Genomic DNA, 21,301 nt, shown 5'->3' with positions numbered 1-21,301 from the left:
ATGTTGTGTGTAAAAGGGCTTGAGTGTATGTGTGTTGGGGGGGCCTTTTTTAAGGCACCCATTTCCTAAATAGACGAAGCTGTAGAAACATCAAAGCTCTTGTAAGAGTTTTTTCTGGGGTTTCTAAACCATGTCTGGTACTTTGTAATTAAAAAAGTTTATGGAGAGCTGTCTTTGTGACTGGAACAGGCAACCTTAGGCCCTGTTGATTGAGGAATGAAATGTTAAAAGACCTACTAAATAATTATTTTTGCTAAAATGTCAGTTCAAAGATGTGAATTCGCCTGGATGCTTTAGCAGAAGCTGAGTCTTGGGGTAGAGTGGTAAATGTCTCCTGTTTCAGCTTAGCGTGATGTTGACTGTGCTGCATGACACAGTCTATTATGGCCTCTAGATTAATGTCAAAAAAAGTGTAATACCATATGCTCATCTGAAGCTTGTAGGCAGGAAGAGAGGTGAAGCTCTTTCATTTTGTCTTCAGTTAATACAGTTTTATTAGTCTCCATATTAGGCAGCAGTCCACAGCCTCCTCAGTGAAGATCAGGGTTCTGTTGAGTTCTGGTAATTGCTGTGCTGGATTGGGTCCAAGGACCATCATTCCAGTATCCAGCTTGGGCTGATGGTGGCAACAGAAGCTCAGGAAAACTCCAGAGCAGTCAGTCTGCCCTGCACGGTTCCCAAGTACATATCAGTGATACCAAGTGGGGCAGTGACTTGCTTTTATCTGGTTATTTATTTGTTGGATCAGTGTGACAAGTTTAGTGTTACTGATTTGCCAGGGTAAATGTAGACCATTAATTAACATTTGGCTGTACAGTTTCTGGCTATAGCAGTACTTGCCTCTTTCACACCATGATGTTTTGGTTTCTTTACCTGTCTCTTAGTACAAAGCCTAACAGAATTATTTCAGCTAGTTACTCTTTATGTGGCATTATACTGGCATATAATGCAGGTAATCAATATGATGGTTATCTTTCCAGAATCCTTTCTGGTACAGCTGGTTATGCCCTATCATACTAATCTTTTGCATATCTTACCCTTTTAAAAATCTGAGCCTAAGCTTGTAGTAATGTCTGTTTTTAGCATGAAATTTAATAACTTTGACTCCCTTGCTCTGTGTTTCCCTTGGGAACACTTGGATGCACCACTGGATGTGGTGGTGTAGTGCTTTGTAATGTACCACTGAGTTTTTCTTGGAGATGTGGTGACACTGGGGTCCGTGGCAGAGCAACCTCCATAGGTAGGTCCCTCCTTTATACCTACAGGTGCATTTGTGATTCCTTAGCTGAACATGGGGTATGCGAGTCCAGTTTCACAGTTTCTCTGGTGCCCACAAAAGGACCAAAAGATAATGAAGGGACCTGCATCTGACATATGTGGAGAGATAGAGAGTCAAGGTTGTTCAGCCTGGAAAAAAAGAAGCTCTGGGGGGTCTTGTCAATGTGTGTAATAAAAGAAATGGGAAACAGCAAGGGATATAGTCCAGAGTTCTTAGCAATGCCTTGTAAAAAGACAAGAGGAAATAGACACGAATTACAGGAACTTCCATTGAAATAAAAGCAAAAAAACCCACAAACCATCAAACCTCCTGGATTTAAAAAAAAAAAAAAAAAAAAGTTTGAATATGGCAATTATTATGATAAGTAGGAACTAGGAATTCAGGTTGGATTTATAAAAGAAAGTACTTAATCCTGGAAAGGTGGTGAAATTAGATAAATTTAACTATAGACAGGGTGTAAATGTCATAAAATTATTTAGAATAGATTTGATAGATTTGGGAGGGCATAGCTGGATTTTTCTTCTCATGGTGTCAGGCACTCAGGTCTTAGAAGAGTCTTCATCATGTTAATGTTACCTGCTCGGCAGTGGAGAATCTGGGTGCAATACAATGCCGTGAAATGTGGGGGCAGAGGAGAAGGAATGGCAGGACACTTCCTGCAGTGAGCACTTGCTTTAGAGGTCTCATCACCTGTTTAGTAGAACAGATCATAAAATTTTCCTTCATGTCTTAATCTGAGTGGCCTGTGCTCTGTACAAATTTAAGTTTTCCTGAATTACAAATGGTTAGTGACCTTGGCTTGAACTCCATGAATTTGTCTGTAGCTGTCTAACCTGCCTCTAATGTTCACAGTGAACAGTGAAAGCATCTACCGACAGTGATACCTTCCTTTCCCCTTTTGCTGCAGGCTAAACTTTTCCCAACTGCTGTCATTCATTTTGGATCAGAGGAGTGCAGGGGTGAGTGCATTTCCTTTCTCCTTCAGCTGACTGTATTGTTCCTCTAGCAGACTCAGTATTGCATCCTTACTGTCAGATTTCTTCTGTCAAAAGAAACTGCAGTCCTTGAGAATGGTGGTCCCAATTCTGACTGGCTAAAGCTCTTCAGAGCTGGTTTAGTCAATTAGCTTGAGCACAGATGTAGACATTGTACCTCTTTTATGGGATTTGATAGGCTGGGGAGTAGGCATTGTCTGCCATGGGATCAAGAATGATAGAAGAATGACTCCATAGAAAAAAAAATCCAGTTGTTCAAAATGTTAACCTTACAAATATCTATGAAATGCTTTTGCAGAGCTCCTATGGTAGTGGACTGGCTGGAGATGGTAGAACAGATCTGAATCTTTGGTTCTTTGGCATCTCTGGTTTTTGCCTAGAATCCCCGTTTCTCCCAGAGACCAAAGTATGCTCTGGCTTCACAGAAAAGTTCCTGAAATGCAATAAGCACTGAAAGAAAATGTCAAGGTCTTGAGGTTTGAATGATGAAATAGAACACCTGTGAGTTGTGAACGAAACTGGCATGATTTGGTACTGGGGGAAGGTGATGTAGGTTTACTGTAGTATACAGCAGGTATTTTTTGAGCTGAGAGCTATGTGATACTGTGATGATTGATGTATCTGTGTTACCAAATAAGTGATTTGGTTTCATTTCTAAACAGCTTGTTACCTGAAATCGGACCTGCTGAGCTCTGCAGTTTCTCGTTCTGCAGCTGATTTATTAGTAGCCAGGTATGTTGGGGTTGAATAGAGTTGCAAGTGCCTTAGTATTTCAGGAATGGGAAGCACGATATGAGCCCATCTTACTACAAAGAACTCTTGGAAGATACTAGGACTTCCTTCTCTCCAAAACAGTCATACTGTCATACTCTACTTCATAGCTTTGTAAATCCTTTGCAAAGTAGGATTTCAGTAATTTCAGGATTTCAGACTTAAGTAAATGCTAGTGCTTCTATCATGAAAAAATAAGAGCTTTTTCAATCTAACTTTAAAAGAGGTGGTGGTACAGGGGGCTATTATGAAAAATGAAGCTTAATTCTACTTGCTTATTTCCTTTCTCTGATGTTTGTCCAGATCATTAGTTCCTTCTGCTTCATCAACTTTAGCATCAGTGGCTCCTTCCCTACCTGAACCAGAAGTGAGAAGTGACAAAAAGACCATTGAGCAGCCTGAAGCAGCCAGCACTCAGGGAGCTCTACAAGTGTTTAGAAAAGCCCCTGGGAAAATACCCAAATGGCTGAAGCTTCCAGGTATCAATGAATCATAGGAGAGCTTTGCTCATTCTGAAGTGCCCCAAAAGGCGGCCTCCTCTCAGCCAAACATGCTGGACATTGATGGTATTGTTGCAGACATCAGCTTATGCTTGCAGCACATTTGGTTCAATGCTTGTCAGTCATAAATTTGTTGGTGACTTGAACCTCAGCCTTCACTTGAGAAGTTTCTGAATGCAGATTCTGAACATTGGGAAGTCTGATGCCTAATTCATATGCTTGTAGCATTTTTAACAGTGTTCTGAGCTTGATGTGCTGAGCTCTTATCTCTGCCAGTGTAGTTCAAATACTAATAGGCAGGATATTCTACATGCCAAGGGCCCATGTAATCTGTTAAATCTCTGACATAACTTTCCTTTTGCTGCTATAGTCTAAAAACCTAAAGTTTTAGTACTTTTAATTCTCTTGAATTTTTGAGTTGGTCTTCCTTTTTTTAATCTTCACTGCAAACCAGTAGGAGTTTTCCATAATTAAGATTGCAACCAAGTGTCGATTGTGATTTTTTTCTTGTTTTATCCTGATCACAAAACTGTGACCTTGTTTTTAGTCCCAGGACAAATGGCTTATGTGTGTATTTTAGATGAGAATTTATACAGAATATGAAGTAATTATAAAAAGAATTACCGAATTAAACAATTGGCAATAATATTCACTTTTTGATGCAGTGGCAAAGACAAGGGGAGGGGAGGAGAGGAAGAGAAAGAAAGGGGGGAAAAAAAAAAGAGACAATCAGTCTGCTCCCTTAATGACAGCAAAGCTAGTAATTCTTATATGGAGTGACCTGGCTAATAATACCAAATGTTAACTTCATGGATGAGAATTTTAGTGTTTGTTTCTGGAAGACAATGCTGTCAGTTCCAGCAAGCAGAGGGCAAGGTGTGAAGGCTGTAAACAGTGGGTCAGTGTGTTTCCCTGCTGTGGCTGGTCTGGTTTAGATTGGTGCTGAGATGCTGATGTAGTGGGAAACAGGATCTTCACTGTTTCCCATTTCCAGTATGTTGGAAGCATTGCACTTGAAATAGTTTTCTTTTCCAAGACTATCTAGATAAAGTACAAAATATCATCTCACCTACCTGTGCAGGTTTCCCATTTAACAATTGTTATGAATAATATGCTCTAAGCTGCATGTTAAAACCAGGAAGGATGAAGTTCCCTGCTCTGAAATTTGTGATGTATTTACCATTTTATCTCCCCAAGTGCTCTCTTGTGGTCCCCAGTGCTGCCTGAGCACAGCAGGGACCAGAACCCTCAGCCACTAGACTGTGTTATTCAGAAATGAGTAAGTCATAATTACATGTTAAGTGTTTTAATGGTGCTGTATTTATTTTGTAGGTGGAAAGAGATGAAGAATCCTGAAGATGAAGAATCCTGGGCTGCTGGATCACTGAGCTGTCAGCTGTGCCCTTTTCTCCATGAAGTTACTAAGAATGTTTAAAATGTGTTGGTGGCCCTGGAGAGATCTAATCTGAATGAACATTAGTTATAAAAAGAGAATGGCTATTTCAGATACCCTTTGCAGCTGGTGGAGCAATGGAAGGCCTGTTTATGGTCTGTGACTACAGAAGCAAGGTTAGAGGTTAAATTTAAGGTTTCTTGCATGCAAATAATAAGAATAGAGAATTAAGGGGGACATGATTCCTATGCACTTTTTGCAAAGGACTTTGTTTCTATCCATATTTTTAAATTCAAATCCTCTCAGCTCCACCTTCAGAGGTCACTTGAGTCTAGCTGCCTGTATTCTAGCAGCAAGATAGAATCTGGTTCAGCTTTACCTATAATTAATTGTTAAGTGGTGCCTAGAACAAGATTTTTCTCTGTCTCTTGGTGATTAGGGTTATTGCTGCTGATAATTCTGGACATAGGTGGCTGGAAAAGGAATGAAGAGGAAGCACTTAAGTTACTTCAAGCAGTTCAGATCAGTGAACTTTCCTGTGAAGCACTCAGGCTGCTGCACTCATATTGTGTTTAGTTGCCAGAATCTTGTTAACAAGGAGCACAGGTGTCTGTTCATGGAATGCCTGTTGGTCTTGTCTATCCTAAGCTCTAGTTTTATTTCCACTGTGTATAATTACCATCAGTAATTAGTTACAGCAAGGAAAAAAAAAATACAGTGAAAAGGTCTCTTCAAATGGCAGTCGATTGGTGGCCTGAGTAGTCCCAAAGCAGGGTAGCTGTGCTCTGCACTGCAGTTAGTGTACAGGGAAAAGGCCCAGTCCAGACCTTTGTCTCCTGCAGATGTGTTGGGGGGATGAATATTGGTTAGAATTGCCCTTACACTGGAGATGAACTCTGTCATGCCATGGCAGTCATGGTGCTGGATTTTATTTGAAGTCTTCTCCATGGATCAGTGATCTGTGGAGAGCTGGGGTTCCCTGGTACAGTAATACCATGTTTTCCATTTTCCTTGTTTCCTCACGTGTGTATCTGCACAATTTGTAGATGTAATAAAGCAGAGTGGCCACCGGGGCCCTTTTGGCCGGTCCCTTTGATAGCTTCTTGCCCTGGCACTTGGTATGTCTGTCAGTTCACAGGAATCTGCTCTCTATTCAATTGGCCTGCCATGCCTCATTCCCTTCCTCCCATTTTTTTCCAACAAAGCAAAACGGAGCTTTGTACCATCTGAACGAACTTCAAAGTGGCTAGAAAGGGCACCCTGGGTTCCTGGCACTTGTCATTTTCTCCCTGCCTGGCCAACATTCCCCTTCAGGTCTAATTACTTCCAAATGCTCACAGATGCTTTGAAGAAACTTGGAGGAAGGGGGAGGCATGAAAGAAAGGTGGAAGAGGGAGACTCAAAGCAGAAGGAGCGCAGAATGCCTAGCAAAAATGTTGATTGATTTCTTATATGACACCCAAACATAAACAGGGAACGTGTGCAGCCACTGGCAGCGGGAATGTGAGAGCACTGTGTACAGCTCCTCTACTAAACCCTCCCTGTGGAAAGCAAGCTCTTCTGCCACTCGATAGGCTATAAAAGACATACCACAGCAAACCAAAAAAACCCAATCAAATAATGTTTAAACTTTATTACTCTTTAGTTGACTAAGCGTGAGCTGAGCCTATGCTGCCTAGGACTGTTGGTATCTTGGTTAGGTTGCTCTATCAGGCTTATTCATGTCACACACATCAGAGGTAGACAGTAGCTAGAGCTGCCTTGCTGAATTTATACAGGATGTCCTGTGGGGAAACCAGGAGCCATTACTAATGATAGGTGGTGAAATACTTGTGCTGGTGTTCTTGGTTTCCAGGATTAGAATATGCAGAAGCAGTGTGGTTGGGAGGAAGTTGCAGTGTGCCTTCAGATGTGCTCGTCCTTGTATTTTGAAGAACACAGGTGACATCAAATAGTACAATCTGCTTAACTGATTTGCTTAGCTCTTTTAATTATGTCAGCTTTTTTAAAGGGTTAGCACCATAACTATCTGCTGCAAGTCGCTGACATGGAAAAACAAGTTTAGGGACACAAGCAGCAATATCAGTATTCCTGGGACAGCTTCATGGGTTAAGTGTAGGGGCTTTACATTGCTGACCGTGTTCCCTCAGGCAGTTCTGCCTATGCTTGTCCCTTGTGTAACTAAGCTGTGCATCAAACCCAGTTTAATCATAAGAATGAAAAATTGCTGCCTTCAATAGCTAGACAAGAAGTCTAATTCTGCTTTCCCTATACAAAGAGTTACTTTTGGCTGCTGCTGCTGTTCAGTTGCTGCTTTACTGTGGATGTCCACATCAGCAGTTCTGTGTGTGCCAGGGAAGGGAATTTGAGCCTTTTAAGGGCAGCAACTTTGGAATTGCTGTTTCGGTAGTAGGTGTCAGAGTAGAGGCAGAGATGAGGACCTGAAATCTGGAAAAGGCAAGGAAGTAGGAGTGAATTCTTTAAGGGGGACAGGACACTCCCACATTTAAAACAGTGGGCTCTTCGCTAAGGTACTTGCTACAAGGATTCCTGCTCTGCTGAAGAACAGTACCTGCAGATACCTGATGAACTGGTTTTGTTTCAGTATCACTTCTGCTATAGTAGCTGAACTCATCCTTGGGGTTTTAGGGCATTCGAAGGTATCATCACTTGCAGTTTTTCGGGTTTTTTTGCTATTGCCTTTTTTTACTGTGGGTTGTGGGGCTGAAGGCTGAACTAGGTCAGTTCCTTCATTATGTGTTTTTTACAGCTGTACTAAGAAATTGCAGTGCTGAGGCCTGGGGACTGCTTAAGCTAGTACTGTCACCAGAATGTGTACTAAAACTGCAGGTTTTGTGAGGTTTCCAAGTGGCTGATGTCCTCAGGGATAGCTCCTAGCTCAGCGTGCACAGCAACCTGAGCCTCTGCCTGTCAGAGCTGTTCCTGAGGAAAGGACTGCTCGCTGTTTCTGATCCTGCAGTGAGCCAGCAGCAGGAGTGGGCAGGCCCCAGCTGCGCTCAGTGCAGCCAGCCATGCATTGGGTTCTGTGGGTCCTGCCCACATGTGTAAAGTTTCTTATTTCACAGTGGCCCCCCTGCTGCCAGAGGGGCCAGGCTGTCCCGTGATGTGGGATTCTCACACATGCTGTTTGTTATTTTGTCCTTTTTTCCTTTCGTCCTACAAAGATTTAGGGAAGAGGGTGGGCGAGGGGGAAACTCTGCAAGTCTTTGAAGCAACTTGACTTTTGATGATGAATTGCAGCAAAGAGCCTACACAAGGAAGAGAGACTCGTTTCTAACTTACTGATGTTTCTTTGTGTGAACAAATTTATAGCAGAGGGGGAACAGCCTCTGAGAATATTGAACGGTTAAAAGGTTTCAAGCATTCTTTGATGTTACAGCCCTGGAGAAATACTAGAAGGCAGTGAGGGACAGACACTGTTTATTTATAAAATAAAGATCAGTTACCTGCTCTTGGCAAGAGCCTGTGACTAAGCTCCTGTTAATGACCTATTCATTAGAAAGGCTTGGAGCTGCACCTGGAGTTGCTGTTACAGCTGCCTGCTTGAGGCAATGAGCGCCTGAAGGCTGGATGGTATTTCCAGCCATTAAGTCTTTCCATGGATCTCTGTGAAGCAGCACCTCTTTCTCATGTTAGCTGAGAAAGCAACGGCTTCTTACCATGTTGTGACATACAGGATGGAAACCAGTTATGCACTCAGCTGAACAAAACAACCTGTGGCAGCCTCTTCTCAAAAATAATATCTGACAGCATTGCTTCTTGGGCTGTGTTGTGCTTGGTAAAGGAGAGAGGAAACAGAAGCAAAAGGGCAGAGGAAGAAAAAGTTGAGACTGTTCGTCCCAGAGTGTCTCTGAGGCTGAGACATGTGTGAGGTCGGAACTGTCTGCTGACAGGTGATGTGCTTCAGGAGGCTTCTAGAAATCCAGAAGCTGTATGGAAAGAGCAGTAAGTTACGACACAGATTGGGTTCTCAAAACAGCTCCCGAAAGGATGAGCATTAGGCTGTTTCAGCTCATACCCTCAGCCTGCTCCCGTGCAGTTCGGGCCCACAGTTACATACCAGCTGTGGCAACACTTTCTCCAGCTGCTCCGTATCCACCTTCTTCAGGTCCTCTGCCTGAGCCTGCCGAGCTGCCCGTGCCGCCGCTTCTACAGCCCAAGTGAAAGAAGGGGAAGGGCCGTGAGAGGGGTCTGGGAGCACCTGCGGGCTGGTGTCCTGGGAGGAGGGAGGTAGCCCACCGCCCCGGATGAGTGCGGGCAGCTAGGCCAGGACTCCAGCTGAGCAGCAGAGCTGAAGCAGGACGGGAGGAGTCGAAGGTTGGCCAGGTGCCCGGCGACAAGAGAGAGCCCATCGCTCTAAAGCTGGGGCGGGGGTGGCCCTACGCGCTCACCTCGGACGAAGACCTTCAGCATCTCAGCCATCAGCAGCTGCGCGTCGGTGTTAACTGCAATGACAAGGCGCTTAGGGGAGGCGGGGGCTCGGCCCGAGCCGCCCGGACCCGCCCGCCGCCGCCGCCGCCACGGTACCTCGGGTCCTCCCGTCCCGGAAATAGAGGCGGAGAAGGCGATCCACGGTGTCCTGCGCGGAGAGAGGAACAGATGAGCAGGGTAGGGGCAGTGCCCCGCGCCCGCCCGGAGCGGCCGCACCTTCCTGAAGCCGCCGGCGCGGCCGCCCCGCTCCTCCATGTCCCGCGCGCTGCCTGGCCCGCCTCCCGGGGGCGCGCGCCGGGCGGGAACGCGCGCGGCCAGGGAGCGCTTCCGGGGGGGAACGCGCGCGGCAGGGAGCGCTTCCGGGCGGGAACGCGCGCGGCCATGGAGCGGCTGGCGCAGGACTACGCGCGGCTTTGCGCGGCGGCGGGCGCGGCCCCGCAGGAGGCCGTGCTGCGGCGCCTGCGGGAGCCCGCGGCGGCGCGGGGCCGCCTGGACCTGGCGGCGCAGAGCCTGTCGCTGCAGACGTGCAGCGCGCTGGGCCGGCTGCTGCCCGGTGCCGCGCCCTTCGCCGCGCTGGCGCTTGGCGACTGCGGCTTGAGCGAGGAAGGTGCGCGCGGGTCTGGCCCGAGCGGGGCCGCCCTCACCGCGGTCTCGGGCTGGGTCGGCGGGCCCGCTCTCCCTCCGGCGGCGAGCGAGGTGGGGCGGGAGGCCGCTCGTATTTGAGGCCGGCGGTGGTGCTCAGTCCGTGACCGTGCGGGTGGTCACGTACCCCTCGGTTCTGTCTCCGATGGCGGGGGCAGCTCTGCTTTTGATGGCCTTTCACAGACAGGACAGTTGAAGTGGCCGGCAGTGAGGGGGCTCCGTGGGCAGCAGAGCGTGTCTAAACGTGCGCTTTTTTCAGGGCTGAGTCAGGTAGATACACAAGCGGACATGTAGTTCTCTGCCCGGACACCTTTTTGAGAGTAATATAAACAGTCTCCTGTCCTGAAAGCTCGGGCTCATGCTTTCCAGCAGCAGTGGCAGTTTACCAAGTAATTTGTTTATCGCAGCCACGTCTCCTGAGCTGGCTGTTTAACAGGATGATACGCTGGGATGATATGCTGCCAGTTTAGGCAGAGGGTTTTGCAGGTTAAATAAATAGCTTTTTTTTCTCCCTCAGGTGTAAGACTTTTGTTACATGGTCTTTGCTCCAACACCACGGTCAAATCTTTGGATCTGAAGGTGAGTCTGTTTAAATAGAAGTAAGAGTGTTCTATGGTGGAAAGAGAAGAAGGAAATTAATTGGAAATAGAAGTGGACAGTCCTGGTGCAGGATTGTTCAACAAGATGCATACTTCTCTAAGGTTTTTGTTCTCAAGTGACTAATTCCTTGACTTGTTAACACCATGTCACAATTTTCCAAAGTTACTTTGCAGATTGTCTTTAACCCCCTTCTATTCAGTTACTCTATTTTGATAGGAAGTCATTGCAGTATACCTTTTGTCAGTTGCTGCTTGGGCAAATGAGGCACATGTAGGCTTTTTTTGGGATTTCTGTATTGATCAGTGAGTTACTAGCTGTTCTTCTTGTGTTTCTGTCTTTTGACTAGCCTGGGCTTTGAACTAAGCATCTGTCTTCAGATGTGATTGTTTCTCTACTGAGAGTGACTTTCTGTCTGTATTCCTCTGGCATGCAGCTGTTTCTTGAATTTGCAGTCACAAAGTGCGTCATAATTTTCTTACTCATTTGTGCAAGTGTTAATAGAGCCCTTCTTAATGAAGTGTGTAAAATAGTTATGCTTATCTAGAATTGCCATTTTCTGTCCCATCATGGCCCATGCTGATCCTGTGCTATTTTGTGATTTTTGCAAGCTCTCAGTCGTGGTGCCCTCAGGAGACCAGTGGTGCCTATGGATCCACTGTTCCTCCGGGGCTTTTCATTTTGTGGAAGGCTGACTGATATGTGAAACAAATGTTGATTGGACCATCTTTGCTCGACTGAAATTGGCATTATAGCTGGGATGTATCTGGTAGTGGTTGTGGTCTAGGTGGACTGGGACAGATTTAGCCTACTGGTCACCTGGGGCTTCTGTTTCAGGGAAATAACCTGCGAACCATGGGAGCTGAGGCTTTGGGAAAACTTCTTAGGCAGAACAAATCCATCAGGAGGTAAAAAAATGTATCTACCTCTCTTCGTGCTATTCCTGCTGTATGGAGCACAACATTTGAAAAGGGTTGAGGGTGTTTTTTGTTGCGGTAGGAAGAATACCAAGTGTTATAATTTGTTGTGGGGGGTGGGAAAGGCAAAGGCATGAAAACTGGAGGTGCTCTTTTGGAGGATGCTGGGCCCTGGCAGCATGCTGCTCTCTGAAGCCCAGTCCGCTCACAGAGCTGGGTGTTTGACTGGATATACTGTGATCCGTGTATCATTCAAGTTCACGCAGCTGTCCATTTGCTCCACCAACACTAATCCTGTCTGATTTCCCTAGTTTAACCTTAGAATGGAACAGCCTCGGCATGTGGGAAGAGGGCTTCTCCTTTTTCTGCCAAGGACTGAGGGCAAACAACTTTCTTCAGCATCTGGACCTGCGCAATAACCAGATTAACCATCAAGGGGCTGGAGAGCTGGCCATGGCACTGACACAAAATAGCAGCCTTCAGGAGCTGGGTAAGAATTCTTTGCCCACATATATGTATATGCATGCAAACACACATGTATCTTCAGGTTTCTTGCCTCAGTTTCTTCCAAAACGGTCGGTGTCATTTCCAGTTCCTGTCTAGAGTGCTTTGCTGGCTTTGTGTAGGGAGAGGTCACAACCTCATGGCCTTTGGAGAATGGGAACTGAAACTGTAATCTCTGGAGCCAAACCTGCCCATGAAGAACTGTGTTTTTGGAGCAGAACAGTCTTTAGTGGAGGAGGAAGTGTTTTCATTCTTTTTTGTGGTTGCTGTTGGCATGCCTCTTGACAGCCTCTTGATCCTTAGTTCACACTTGCTTTGTCCTTATGTGGAATTTTGCTGGAAATTCCTTCAGGAAATGTGCCTTTTGTTGTTGAGTCTTTCTCATCCACAGATTTTGTCTGTAGAAGGAAGGCTCGTGAGAGCCAAATGTGAGATGCAGACTTGTGTAGATTTTCAACTGTCATGGTTTTCTGCAGTTTGCTGAAGATTTATCCTTGCCTTTCCTGCTTTGTCACTTTCTCTCCTTCTCAACCATCTTGAAAGGGCCACAGTATTCACTTGTGTTTGTGCTAAGACCATCTGGGATTAGTTAACCATGCCTGTAGATATGTAAAGAGCATGGGTTCTCTTGAGCCCTGTGTTTTTCAGCAGATAGGTGATTGCCATGGTGCAGTGTGCTTTCTGTGTAGATTTGCGATGGAATAACGTTGGGCTTCTGGGTGGCCGAGCTTTGCTGAACTGCTTGCACAGCAACAAGACCCTGAAGAGGCTGGAGCTGGCAGGGAACAATGTTCCTGGTGACATCCTGAAAGCTGTAGGTAAGTATGATGTGTGTACAGTAACGAATCCTTTCCCAGTTCAGCACTTGGGGGATATAGGGCAGCTCTCAGAAGAGAGCTAACCCTCTTTCCCTTCCTTTCTCAATAGCGTTTCCACAGTGCCCTATGTCACCTGCTCGTGTCCTTTAGTGAGAGCTAATCAAGTTGGAAGTGTCACCTTCACCAGCAAAAGCAAAAAAAAATTTAGATGGAGTTATTAGATATTTCCGTGCTCTGTGAATGTGGGAGAACGTGAGACTTTTGCTCACAGTTAGCCTCTGATGAGCCAAGTTTTGATGTGGCTTATGCAGCACATCGTGTGTCATTGCCCTGCCCACAGCAGAGTTGAACAGCTTTCCTGAGGTTGAGGTGTTGATTACCCCACACACACTGCTCTCTTTGATCCCATCCCACCTTGTGATGTAAGGTGGGACTCTCTACATGGCCTCGCCTGAGAAGGGCAACTGTCCTGGTGCTTCTGATAGCCAGTAGCCATCCTGAATGCTGTGTCTTCCAGCAGTGCTTGCTATTCTGTTACTTTAGAAACTTGTGCGTGTTCTCCTGCTCTCTCTCTGCCTCAGAGCAAGCCTTGGATCACAACCAAGACCGTGAGGCTATCCTGAGTGAGGCCCAGAACCAAGTGAACATCCTCAGCAAGGAGGTTTTGAGTCTGAAGGATGAGAAGAACAAGCAGGTCAGCAAATGTTGGCAGTTCAAATGGAGTAACTAGAATCCTTTGCTTTCCCTTGAGGTGCCCACAGAGCACTCAGTGACAGTATTATTGTGCACCTGAAGTTGCATGGGCATGGTTTAGTACATTGAGTCTGTCTTCTGAGCTAGGTTGCCTAGGAATCAAGTGACAGTATGAGTATAGACACATATTCACTCTGGATTCTGGAGGAGTTCTGGTTATTTGTGCTTTCATTTCTTCTTTTGCAATTGGTTTGATACTTTCCAAGTGGTGTAATCCCAGAGATCTGTTTTTTCATCTGATGCCTCAGGATGCAGAATCCCTCTAGCTGATGACCTTATTCAGATGTGCTAATAAACCAATGAAACTTCTAGTTTGCTTCCAGTAGAGTGGCTTGACGTCTCTTCAGCTGTTGTCGGGAAGAGAGAGATGAGAAATGTAAAGGTGTGTAGTTGATGCAGTTCATTTTCTCACTGAATTTTGCCTTCCTCACAGGTAATGGATTTTGTCGATACTGTAGACAAGCAGAAGGAAGAAAGAGCCAGGAGTGAGAAGTGAGTTAGATTTCTAAATGTTTTCTGCTCTTTGATGGCAGAATTGAGCACTCTCCATTTCCTGGCAGAAATGACCCACCTTGGTTTTTTTTTTCCCCTTTTTTTCCTCCCAAATTCAGAATGTCTGCAGCACGAGTCAGCCAGCTGCAGGAAGCATTGGATGAGCAGTACTCCATTATGAATTCACTGAAAGCCAAGTATGGAGGAGGAAAACTGTCTTCCCACTGTGCTGTATAAGCAGTGCCGAGCAGAGCTTCTAAGAAGGGGGATAATCTTGTAGGGTAGCTGGATTACTATTTTGATTGGTTCTGCAGTGATACCCAGAAATTACAGTCAGATCAAGCCTTTGGGTTTGCCACACTAGATACTTAGGCTGCTTTTTTTTAAGTAAAATTACAGTGCATTGGTGTAAGAGCAAGTGAATTACAGAAGGTGGGAAGAAAGAAAAAGGATTGTGCAGATGGGATGGGGGCATGTTCCTTGCATGGTTTACAGCCTGGCAGGAGTCTCTACCTGCTTCCCCCAGCAGCTGACAGTGTTCTCTGGGAACCACTGCAGGTATGGAGGAGCCTGGCTTGGGAACAGTGAGGAAGAGGTGCTCAAAAGAAGTGTTCAGTTATGCAGAGCTGTGTGCCCATGCCTGAGTTTGACTTCAAACACTGCTGAACCCGCCTAGTTTAGTTCTGCCAGGTAAAGGCAGTGGTATTATGCCATGCAGTGATGTGGACATGTCCTTCTTGGACAGAGCAAGCAAATTGCTTCTGCTAGCCAGGCTTAAAATCCTGTCTCTAATTTTAAACAACTTTGCAATGATATAAAGTAGCCAGCTATGCTCTGTGGGAGCAGGCAAGTCCTGGAGGGGTCTGGGTGGGGGAAATGGCTCATGGAAGACAATGCAGGGCAAATGCAATGGGCACCACAACACTGGGCCCTGAGAAGTCCCAGGTCACTGCAGATGCTGCTGCATACAGAGGTCAGTCGTGTCCTTTTCTCAGAAGCAAAAAATGCCTCGTTCAGGTAGCCGAATTTCATCTACTGCAAGATGGACATTAGCACCTTGTACCAGGTGGCATAGAAGACTTGCTGCAGTGTCTGCCTTGGAAAAGACTCAATAAAGTGCTTTTCTTTCTAGGCTGCAGATGACTGAAGCTGCCCTGGCTCTGTCTGAGCAGAAGGTGCACAACTTGGGAGAGCTGCTGAATGCCATGAAACAGGAGCAAAACTCTGTGTCTGAGTGCCACTTCAGGGAGCTCCAGCAGCAAAAGCAGGTGAGCTGGATAGGTCCTAGTTATGTTTGAGAGCAGGGTTGTAGGTCATAACTGATTTGTGTAGATTTAGGAGATGCTGGACGCAATAGGGAGGCATGATTTTTACCACTACTGCATTGACTAAAGCCACTATGACAAAAATTCTTGTGTAAATTAGATAGGTAGTTGCGAGGTGTGAAGGGAGCCCTGGTGTTTATGATGGAGGTTGGATTTAGCTGGGTGTGATGTTGGTTGGCTTAGGTTGTTTGTGCAAGGACTAGGAGTACAGGTTTTTAATTTTGATTCTGTTTGCAGGAAGGTGCTGATCGCGAAGGCAGGCTTTTGCATGACTTGTCTGCTGCCAGTGAGAAAAATCTGCTGCTGAGAAACCAGGTAGGAAACCAAGTCCAAGTCTGAGAAGTGGCACTTGAACATGTATAACATCTGCTCCATATATATGGTCTCTACTTTGATCCTTGGTTGGGTGTCTCTTCATTGTCCTGTACAGTCAACTTTCTGTGCTAATAGGAAAGGAAAAACCTTTGTGGTGGTAATTTCCTTACGTAGGTGGATGAGTTGGAGAGGAAGTGCAAAGTTCAGCAGGATCAACTGTTCCAGGTAAAACAAGACTTGACCAACACAACAGCAGAGTTGAAGCTGCGGGCTGTGGAGGCTGAAGGTGAGTGGAGGAGTAGAAACAGCTTGTGGACACCTATGGTTGGGATCATTGTTCCTGAGTCAGCAGCACAGGCAGCCGAGGAGAAAAGGTTGGCAGAGAGTGTGAAAAAGTATGAATACAGCTGTGTGGCAGGAATGTCAGGATTGTGACATGCCTGCTTTTCATCTGCAGAACGTCTGGAAATGGAGAAGAGAAGATTTAAACAAAGCCTTGAAGACGTGGAATCTCTTCGGGTAAAAGAGGTAAGGATGAGGTTTCTGCAGCATCCTGATTAGCCTTTCTTTGGTCTTGACATACATCACCACTGGAGGCCGTTGTTTACTGTCACGTGCCCTTAAAAAAGTTTAAAAGTTAGTGGGCTTAGATTTGGGCCATTTCTTCAAGCAAAGCCTGACTGAAGAGATCACAGGACTTTGTACCAGCTAGTAAGGTCTTCTAGCTTTCAAGAGTATGGGCCAGAGTGGTATGTGATGCTACAAGAGAGGCTGGCCTTTGTGTTGGTCTGTGCACCAAGGTAATTACAAATAAGGAATATTTCCTGCTTCTGAAATAGGTAAGTTTAAATGTTTTAATTGCTTAGGCACAAGCAGTCCTTTAATGGGGCTCAGCATGCTAGTTCCTTCTCTGTGTCAAAGGGGGTTGTGTCTGAGTATGGATAGGCCAACAGACTACAACCAATTCTTACTGAGGTTTGAAATCTCTCCAAAATAAAATTATACTAACAGATTTCTCTGAAGATACTGAAATCCTTTAAGACACATGCCAGGAAGATTTTAGCAACATTACAGCTAGAAAATGAATCTATTGTGCTTTGTACCACTTGACAACGAGAGCTTGGACTCTATCTTCCTTGTGGCCTGGGAAGGATCTCTGTCTAAAAATTCCCAATTTCTAGAGAGCAGATTCGATCTGTATTACAGTTTCCTACTGAAGTTCCGGGGGAGGTAAGAATTTTTCTTTGCTGGTAGGTGGGTCAGTGAGAGGATGCATCACTATTGTGATGAGTAGTCCTGCTGCTTGCTGTGCTTGGAGATAGGAGTGGTTTTCTGTCACTTGTTTAAATGGTTTCTCCTGCTCTGCAGATGGATCGCATGGCACAGCACATGGAGGCCAGTGAACGTTCCATGCACAACAGGATCCAGAGGCTGGAGGCCATCAGGATATCTCTGGAGGAGGTGAGAGAAAGTGCTCTAGGCACTTTTGATCACTCATACAGCGGTGCACAGAGAAGGCTGCCAGGAAAGCTTTGTGGATTCTCCCACTGCAGATCTTTGTAAAGATTGTCATGTGCTGTAAGGAGGAACAGAAACCAGCTAAAATTATTTTTACTGCTTTGGACTAAGGAAGAAGGTTCCAAGGAGAAACTTGTAAATTCAGATTGGACAAAAATAAGGATTCCATTGAACCTGGTTAGAGTCTTCCTAAGATTTGACGTCACAGGTTTCTGACGTTGTCCCAAGTAGTGTAGCATGTTTATCCATATCCCCAGCTACATCCAGCGCTGCTCTTTCCTATTGCCTTATTTTGGAAAGCTTTAACCAATACTTACCCTCATATAACCAAAGTTCACATCGAATTTAGATAGCAGTCTTGAAGTGAGGAAAGGTTTGTCATCTTTGTTTGCTTTTGCTGCCCCTGAGTGAGGAGAGCTGTGTCATATTACAGCCTGTGACTAGGAACTGCTAGTGTTTTCTGGTCAGTGCTGCAGCAATGCAGCTTCTCTGTCTGGAATGATTTTCCATGTTTCTGTGGCAGGAGCTGAGTCAAGTCAAAGCAGCTGCTCTAACTGAGCGAGGACAGGCAGAGGAGGAGTTAATAAAAGTCCGGAGTCAGGCACGCTTGGAGGAGGTAAGGACAGGACCTGTCTGTTCCTTCCTGCCCCTGCGGGAAGGAAGTGGTTTGGCTACCTAGTCTATGTTTTTAGTCTTGGGGAGCTGCTAAGTAATTCCTCTCTGGGTTTCACTGACCCACAAATGATGTGATTGCTAAGGAAGGAGCCCCGAAAAGTCTTGAATTTTCTTCAGTAGTAGCAGAACTGATGTGAGTATTGTCATGGCAGATTTAATTTAAGTTGCCAACATCTGAAGCCACATGTTGATCCTTCTTTTTAGTGGCAACTTTCATGGGGTACTCCTGTTTCTCTGAACTCAGAAATTTCTTCAGGTGGCTACTGCTGCTAGATAAATAAATTCAGTGTAGTATTGAACTCAGTGTAAATGGCAACGAAGTTAATATCCTGTGTAAGAGAACAAGGGATGAGAAAAATACACAAAAACTATTAAAATATTTACTTATTTGTAACATGACAAAAGAAAATGCTTCACTGAGTTACAGACATAGAAATCTGACGTGTGGGGCCCAGCAGTTGCTTAGCTGCATGCAGTGGTGCTTCAGAGCCATTTGAGGTATGGAGGAAATGAAGGTAGAGCATTAGTTGTAAACACTGGCAGTGGCATTGTGCATCTGCCAAGGGCCTGTCTCTGTTTCTCGGTCTCTGTCAGTCTCCTCCCTGGCAAGAGGAAGCAGCTTGGAGTCACTCCTGAGTGCAAGGAGTACAGCTGTGTCCTGTGCTTGTCAGTGCCAGTTGACTCGATAAAGGGTTGACTGTATTAGGAGCAAAGAGGGGAGAATCTCTACACAGGAATGAAGTGGGACTATTTAATTTTCATTTTCCTGTGTCTTACAGCAGCAACGACTAGAACACCTGGAAGAGAAGCTGCGGCTGATGACTGAGTCAAGGGATGAAGCTCAGAACTGCTGCCTTAAGCAAAAAGAGATGGTTGCTGAGGCCCAGGCCAAAGCCAAACAGTTGAGCCTGTATGCTGATGGACTCAGGAGGAGGCTGGATGAACTTCAGCAGGTAGTTTGGACTGGAGTAGAGATAGTCACCACAGGGGCAGAACAAGATGCTGAAGTTGTTTGGTTGTTCATGGATTTGTCTTTGTGTGTCAGGACCTGGACAGTAAGGAAGAGGAGAAAGTGACAGAGGTAAATAAGGTGAAAGTGGAGTTGCAGGAGAAGATTGGGCACCTGGAGGCTGAACGCACAGCCCAGGATGGGCTGAGAGAGAAGATTGCAGCTCTGGAAAGGCAGCTGAAAGGTGATGGATCCTTTTATGCTTCTCAAATGGCAACGCTGAGTTACCCTGCACTGGGCCTGGAACTGAGCTGTGCTCTCAGGTAGTGACAGCAAGTGCTTCCTGCCTGCATGTACACCTATGAGTTGTACTCTCCATCCACGTGTATTTACAGGGATTCCTGTCCTCATTTTATAGAGACCAAGACTCAGATGACCACCCAGAGCTGCACAGCAAATAAAATGTTTGGATTTCCTGCACAGTGAACTGTGCATGCTGTCTGTGCAAAACCTCTTGTGTTGTCTCATGCAGCTCCTCTTGTGTGCTTGTTGACCATACGACTTCCATTGCCTTTGGCCTGTTCTTATTTTTTCTAGGGATACCGTGATTGTCTTTACTAATGCTGCTTTTTCACAGCCCTATCCAGTAATCACCGTGAAGCACTGCTGGACAAGGAGGGTGAGATCTCTCTGCTGCTGGAGAAGCTGAGAATGAAGGAGGCTGAGATCTCCAGGGTGAGGGAAGAGGAGGCCCAGCGAGCAAGTTTTTTGCAGAATGCCATCATGGCATATGTGCAGGGATCTCCCTTGGGAACCCCTGGTTCTAGGAAATGAGAGCTTAAAGGATCCAAGTACCTGCTGTCAGGGAAAGGGTGAGGAACTCAGGTACAACTCCTTCTTCCTAAATGGGACAATTTTATCAAATTTGTGGGGTGACACAAAGGCTAGCAAACAGACAAATGCTCTTGCTGTTCAGAAATCTTCCTCCTGACAGTGTAAAGGCGAGGAGGAAACAACCATTCAGGCTTGTGGGTCTGAGTCCATGATGTGGAGCCCCCTCGCCGCACTGCCACAGCCTGTTGGCAAAGGGGATTACTGGTTACTGGGGGGGTTTGTGTGTTCCCCAGCAGGGCCCTGCTGCAGCATTTGTTCGGATGCCAGGGCTGTTCACAGAGAAACGTGAGAAAAAGCAACAGGAGTGTTTACAGTTCCCTGTGGGCTGGAGTAATTTGCCTTGCTAATGGGATCCTGAAACTGCTGGAAACACCAGACATTACCAACCTGTGCTTTTTCACCCAGTCCTTACAGACAGAAGCAGTCTGACTGGGCCCTCTCTGTCTTTTTACCATCCCTGCTGTGGCTCTGGCTGTATTGGTGGGCAGTAGATACACATTCAGCATCGGCAGAAACAGCTGTACCGGGGGGCTTCAGGTGCAGTGCTGTCCTTATGGGACAGCCGGGCTTTGGCAGTGGTTCTACTTCTACAAAGAGTGGCAGGGAATGGGTGAGTGAGTGATTGGCTGTCAACATCTGGGCTTCTTCACTGTGAACTACGGCCCTTAGCTGAGGATGTTGTGGCCAGCATTGCTACAGGATTTTAGTTTCACTATGGCAAATGGCAAAACTGTTCATCTGGGTTCTCAGCCTCCTAGAACTGTGCTGTGGCCTTAACCTGGAGAGGAGCAATGCTTCTGGTGTGACACTAGGGAGTTGCTTCTCAGAGCACGAAGGGGAGAAGGTGGTTCCTCTCCTGACAGCACAAGTCCTTGCATGACCTGGAGAAAGGGAAGGATTGTGAGAGTCTGAACTGGGGAAAGCAGGAGCTGTTGTCAGACCAGTAGTATTGAGCCTTGAGGGACTTGTTCCTGTGAATCTGGGGTGGGAACATACCTTAGAGTACACATTTTAAAAGACACCTGGAAAACGAAAGTTTTTGTGTGGACTGATTGCTTTGTGTTCATGATTTTTTGTATTGGGTTTTTCTCTGCTTAATAAAAAACTTTTGCATTTTGCCATTAACACTGGACAGTGGCAAACTGGATGTTTGGCTCATGGGGCGGGGGTGGGACCTTCTGCAGCGTTACTCTCCTGAAGACCCTGCCAGCCTGTCCTGGAGCTAAAAGGCTGTTGAAGGTGGATAAGATGGGGATGGTTTTGGTTCTGGACTAAGATAAAACCAAGGAAGCTGGGAAGCTGTTCCCTAGTCATAAGGAAGAGAACCTGTGGCAGTAGCCCGCTGCAGACCCGCAGGTAAGGGAAAAGCAAAGCTTGATGTTTTCAGACAGGGCCACTACTGTGGGAGCCTCTGTTGCTGGCAGGGTACCTTGGGGTGCTGGGGGAAGCCAACGATTTTTTGCTACTCCCCCTCTGTTCCGCAGCAGCTCTGGGCAGATGACGGTGAACTGT

General features: G+C 46.1%; 3 protein-coding genes across 7 annotated transcripts in view; 2 read left to right on the top strand and 1 right to left on the bottom strand.

Annotated features, from left to right (window-relative positions):
- Positions 1-8,418, top strand: part of ASPSCR1 (ASPSCR1 tether for SLC2A4, UBX domain containing) — a 35,119-nt gene extending 26,701 nt beyond the window's left edge. For 2 of the 3 annotated variants that reach the window (XM_088176608.1, XM_014887498.2), the window contains 2 exons: positions 2,187-2,238; positions 2,937-3,006. In XM_088176608.1, coding sequence (XP_088032734.1) covers positions 2,187-2,191 — 5 coding nt within the window. In that variant the 3' untranslated portion in view covers positions 2,192-2,238; positions 2,937-3,006. Of the gene's footprint in view, positions 1-2,186; positions 2,239-2,936; positions 3,007-3,348; positions 3,525-4,877 lie in introns of those variants that run through there. The other variant, XM_014887495.2, reaches the window with a different exon arrangement.
- On the bottom strand, positions 8,363-9,684 carry CENPX (centromere protein X). The gene is made up of 5 exons (XM_014887504.2): positions 9,607-9,684; positions 9,487-9,538; positions 9,351-9,404; positions 9,020-9,108; positions 8,363-8,888 (listed from the first exon to the last, which is right to left on the bottom strand). Exons 1-5 carry the CDS (start codon positions 9,643-9,645, stop codon positions 8,874-8,876), a joined length of 249 nt encoding a protein of 82 aa, XP_014742990.1. The 5' UTR covers positions 9,646-9,684; the 3' UTR covers positions 8,363-8,873.
- A 63-nt stretch (positions 9,685-9,747) lies between these two features.
- Positions 9,748-20,914, top strand: LRRC45 (leucine rich repeat containing 45). 3 transcript variants are annotated; one of them, XM_088176606.1, is made up of 17 exons: positions 9,748-9,997; positions 10,550-10,611; positions 11,467-11,537; positions 11,858-12,036; positions 12,740-12,868; positions 13,450-13,562; positions 14,055-14,113; positions 14,233-14,310; positions 15,246-15,381; positions 15,676-15,753; positions 15,928-16,039; positions 16,211-16,281; positions 17,122-17,214; positions 17,795-17,887; positions 18,729-18,899; positions 18,992-19,139; positions 19,533-20,914. In XM_088176606.1, exons 1-17 carry the CDS (start codon positions 9,772-9,774, stop codon positions 19,727-19,729), a joined length of 2,016 nt encoding a protein of 671 aa, XP_088032732.1. In that variant the 5' UTR covers positions 9,748-9,771; the 3' UTR covers positions 19,730-20,914. The 3 variants fall into 3 exon arrangements, with proteins under 3 accessions (XP_088032732.1, XP_014742976.2, XP_088032733.1); XM_014887490.2 differs by having other exon boundaries at positions 18,726-18,899; XM_088176607.1 differs by having other exon boundaries at positions 18,726-18,899; positions 18,992-19,218; positions 19,533-19,687.
- Positions 20,915-21,301: the final 387 nt, after the last annotated feature.

The sequence above is a fragment of the Sturnus vulgaris genome, chromosome 20 (genome assembly GCF_052056855.1).
Source record: "Sturnus vulgaris isolate bStuVul1 chromosome 20, bStuVul1.hap1, whole genome shotgun sequence".
Classification (NCBI taxonomy): Eukaryota; Metazoa; Chordata; class Aves; order Passeriformes; family Sturnidae; genus Sturnus; species Sturnus vulgaris.
Note: the sequence above shows the minus strand (reverse complement) of the source record. Positions and strands in the feature narration are given on the sequence as shown.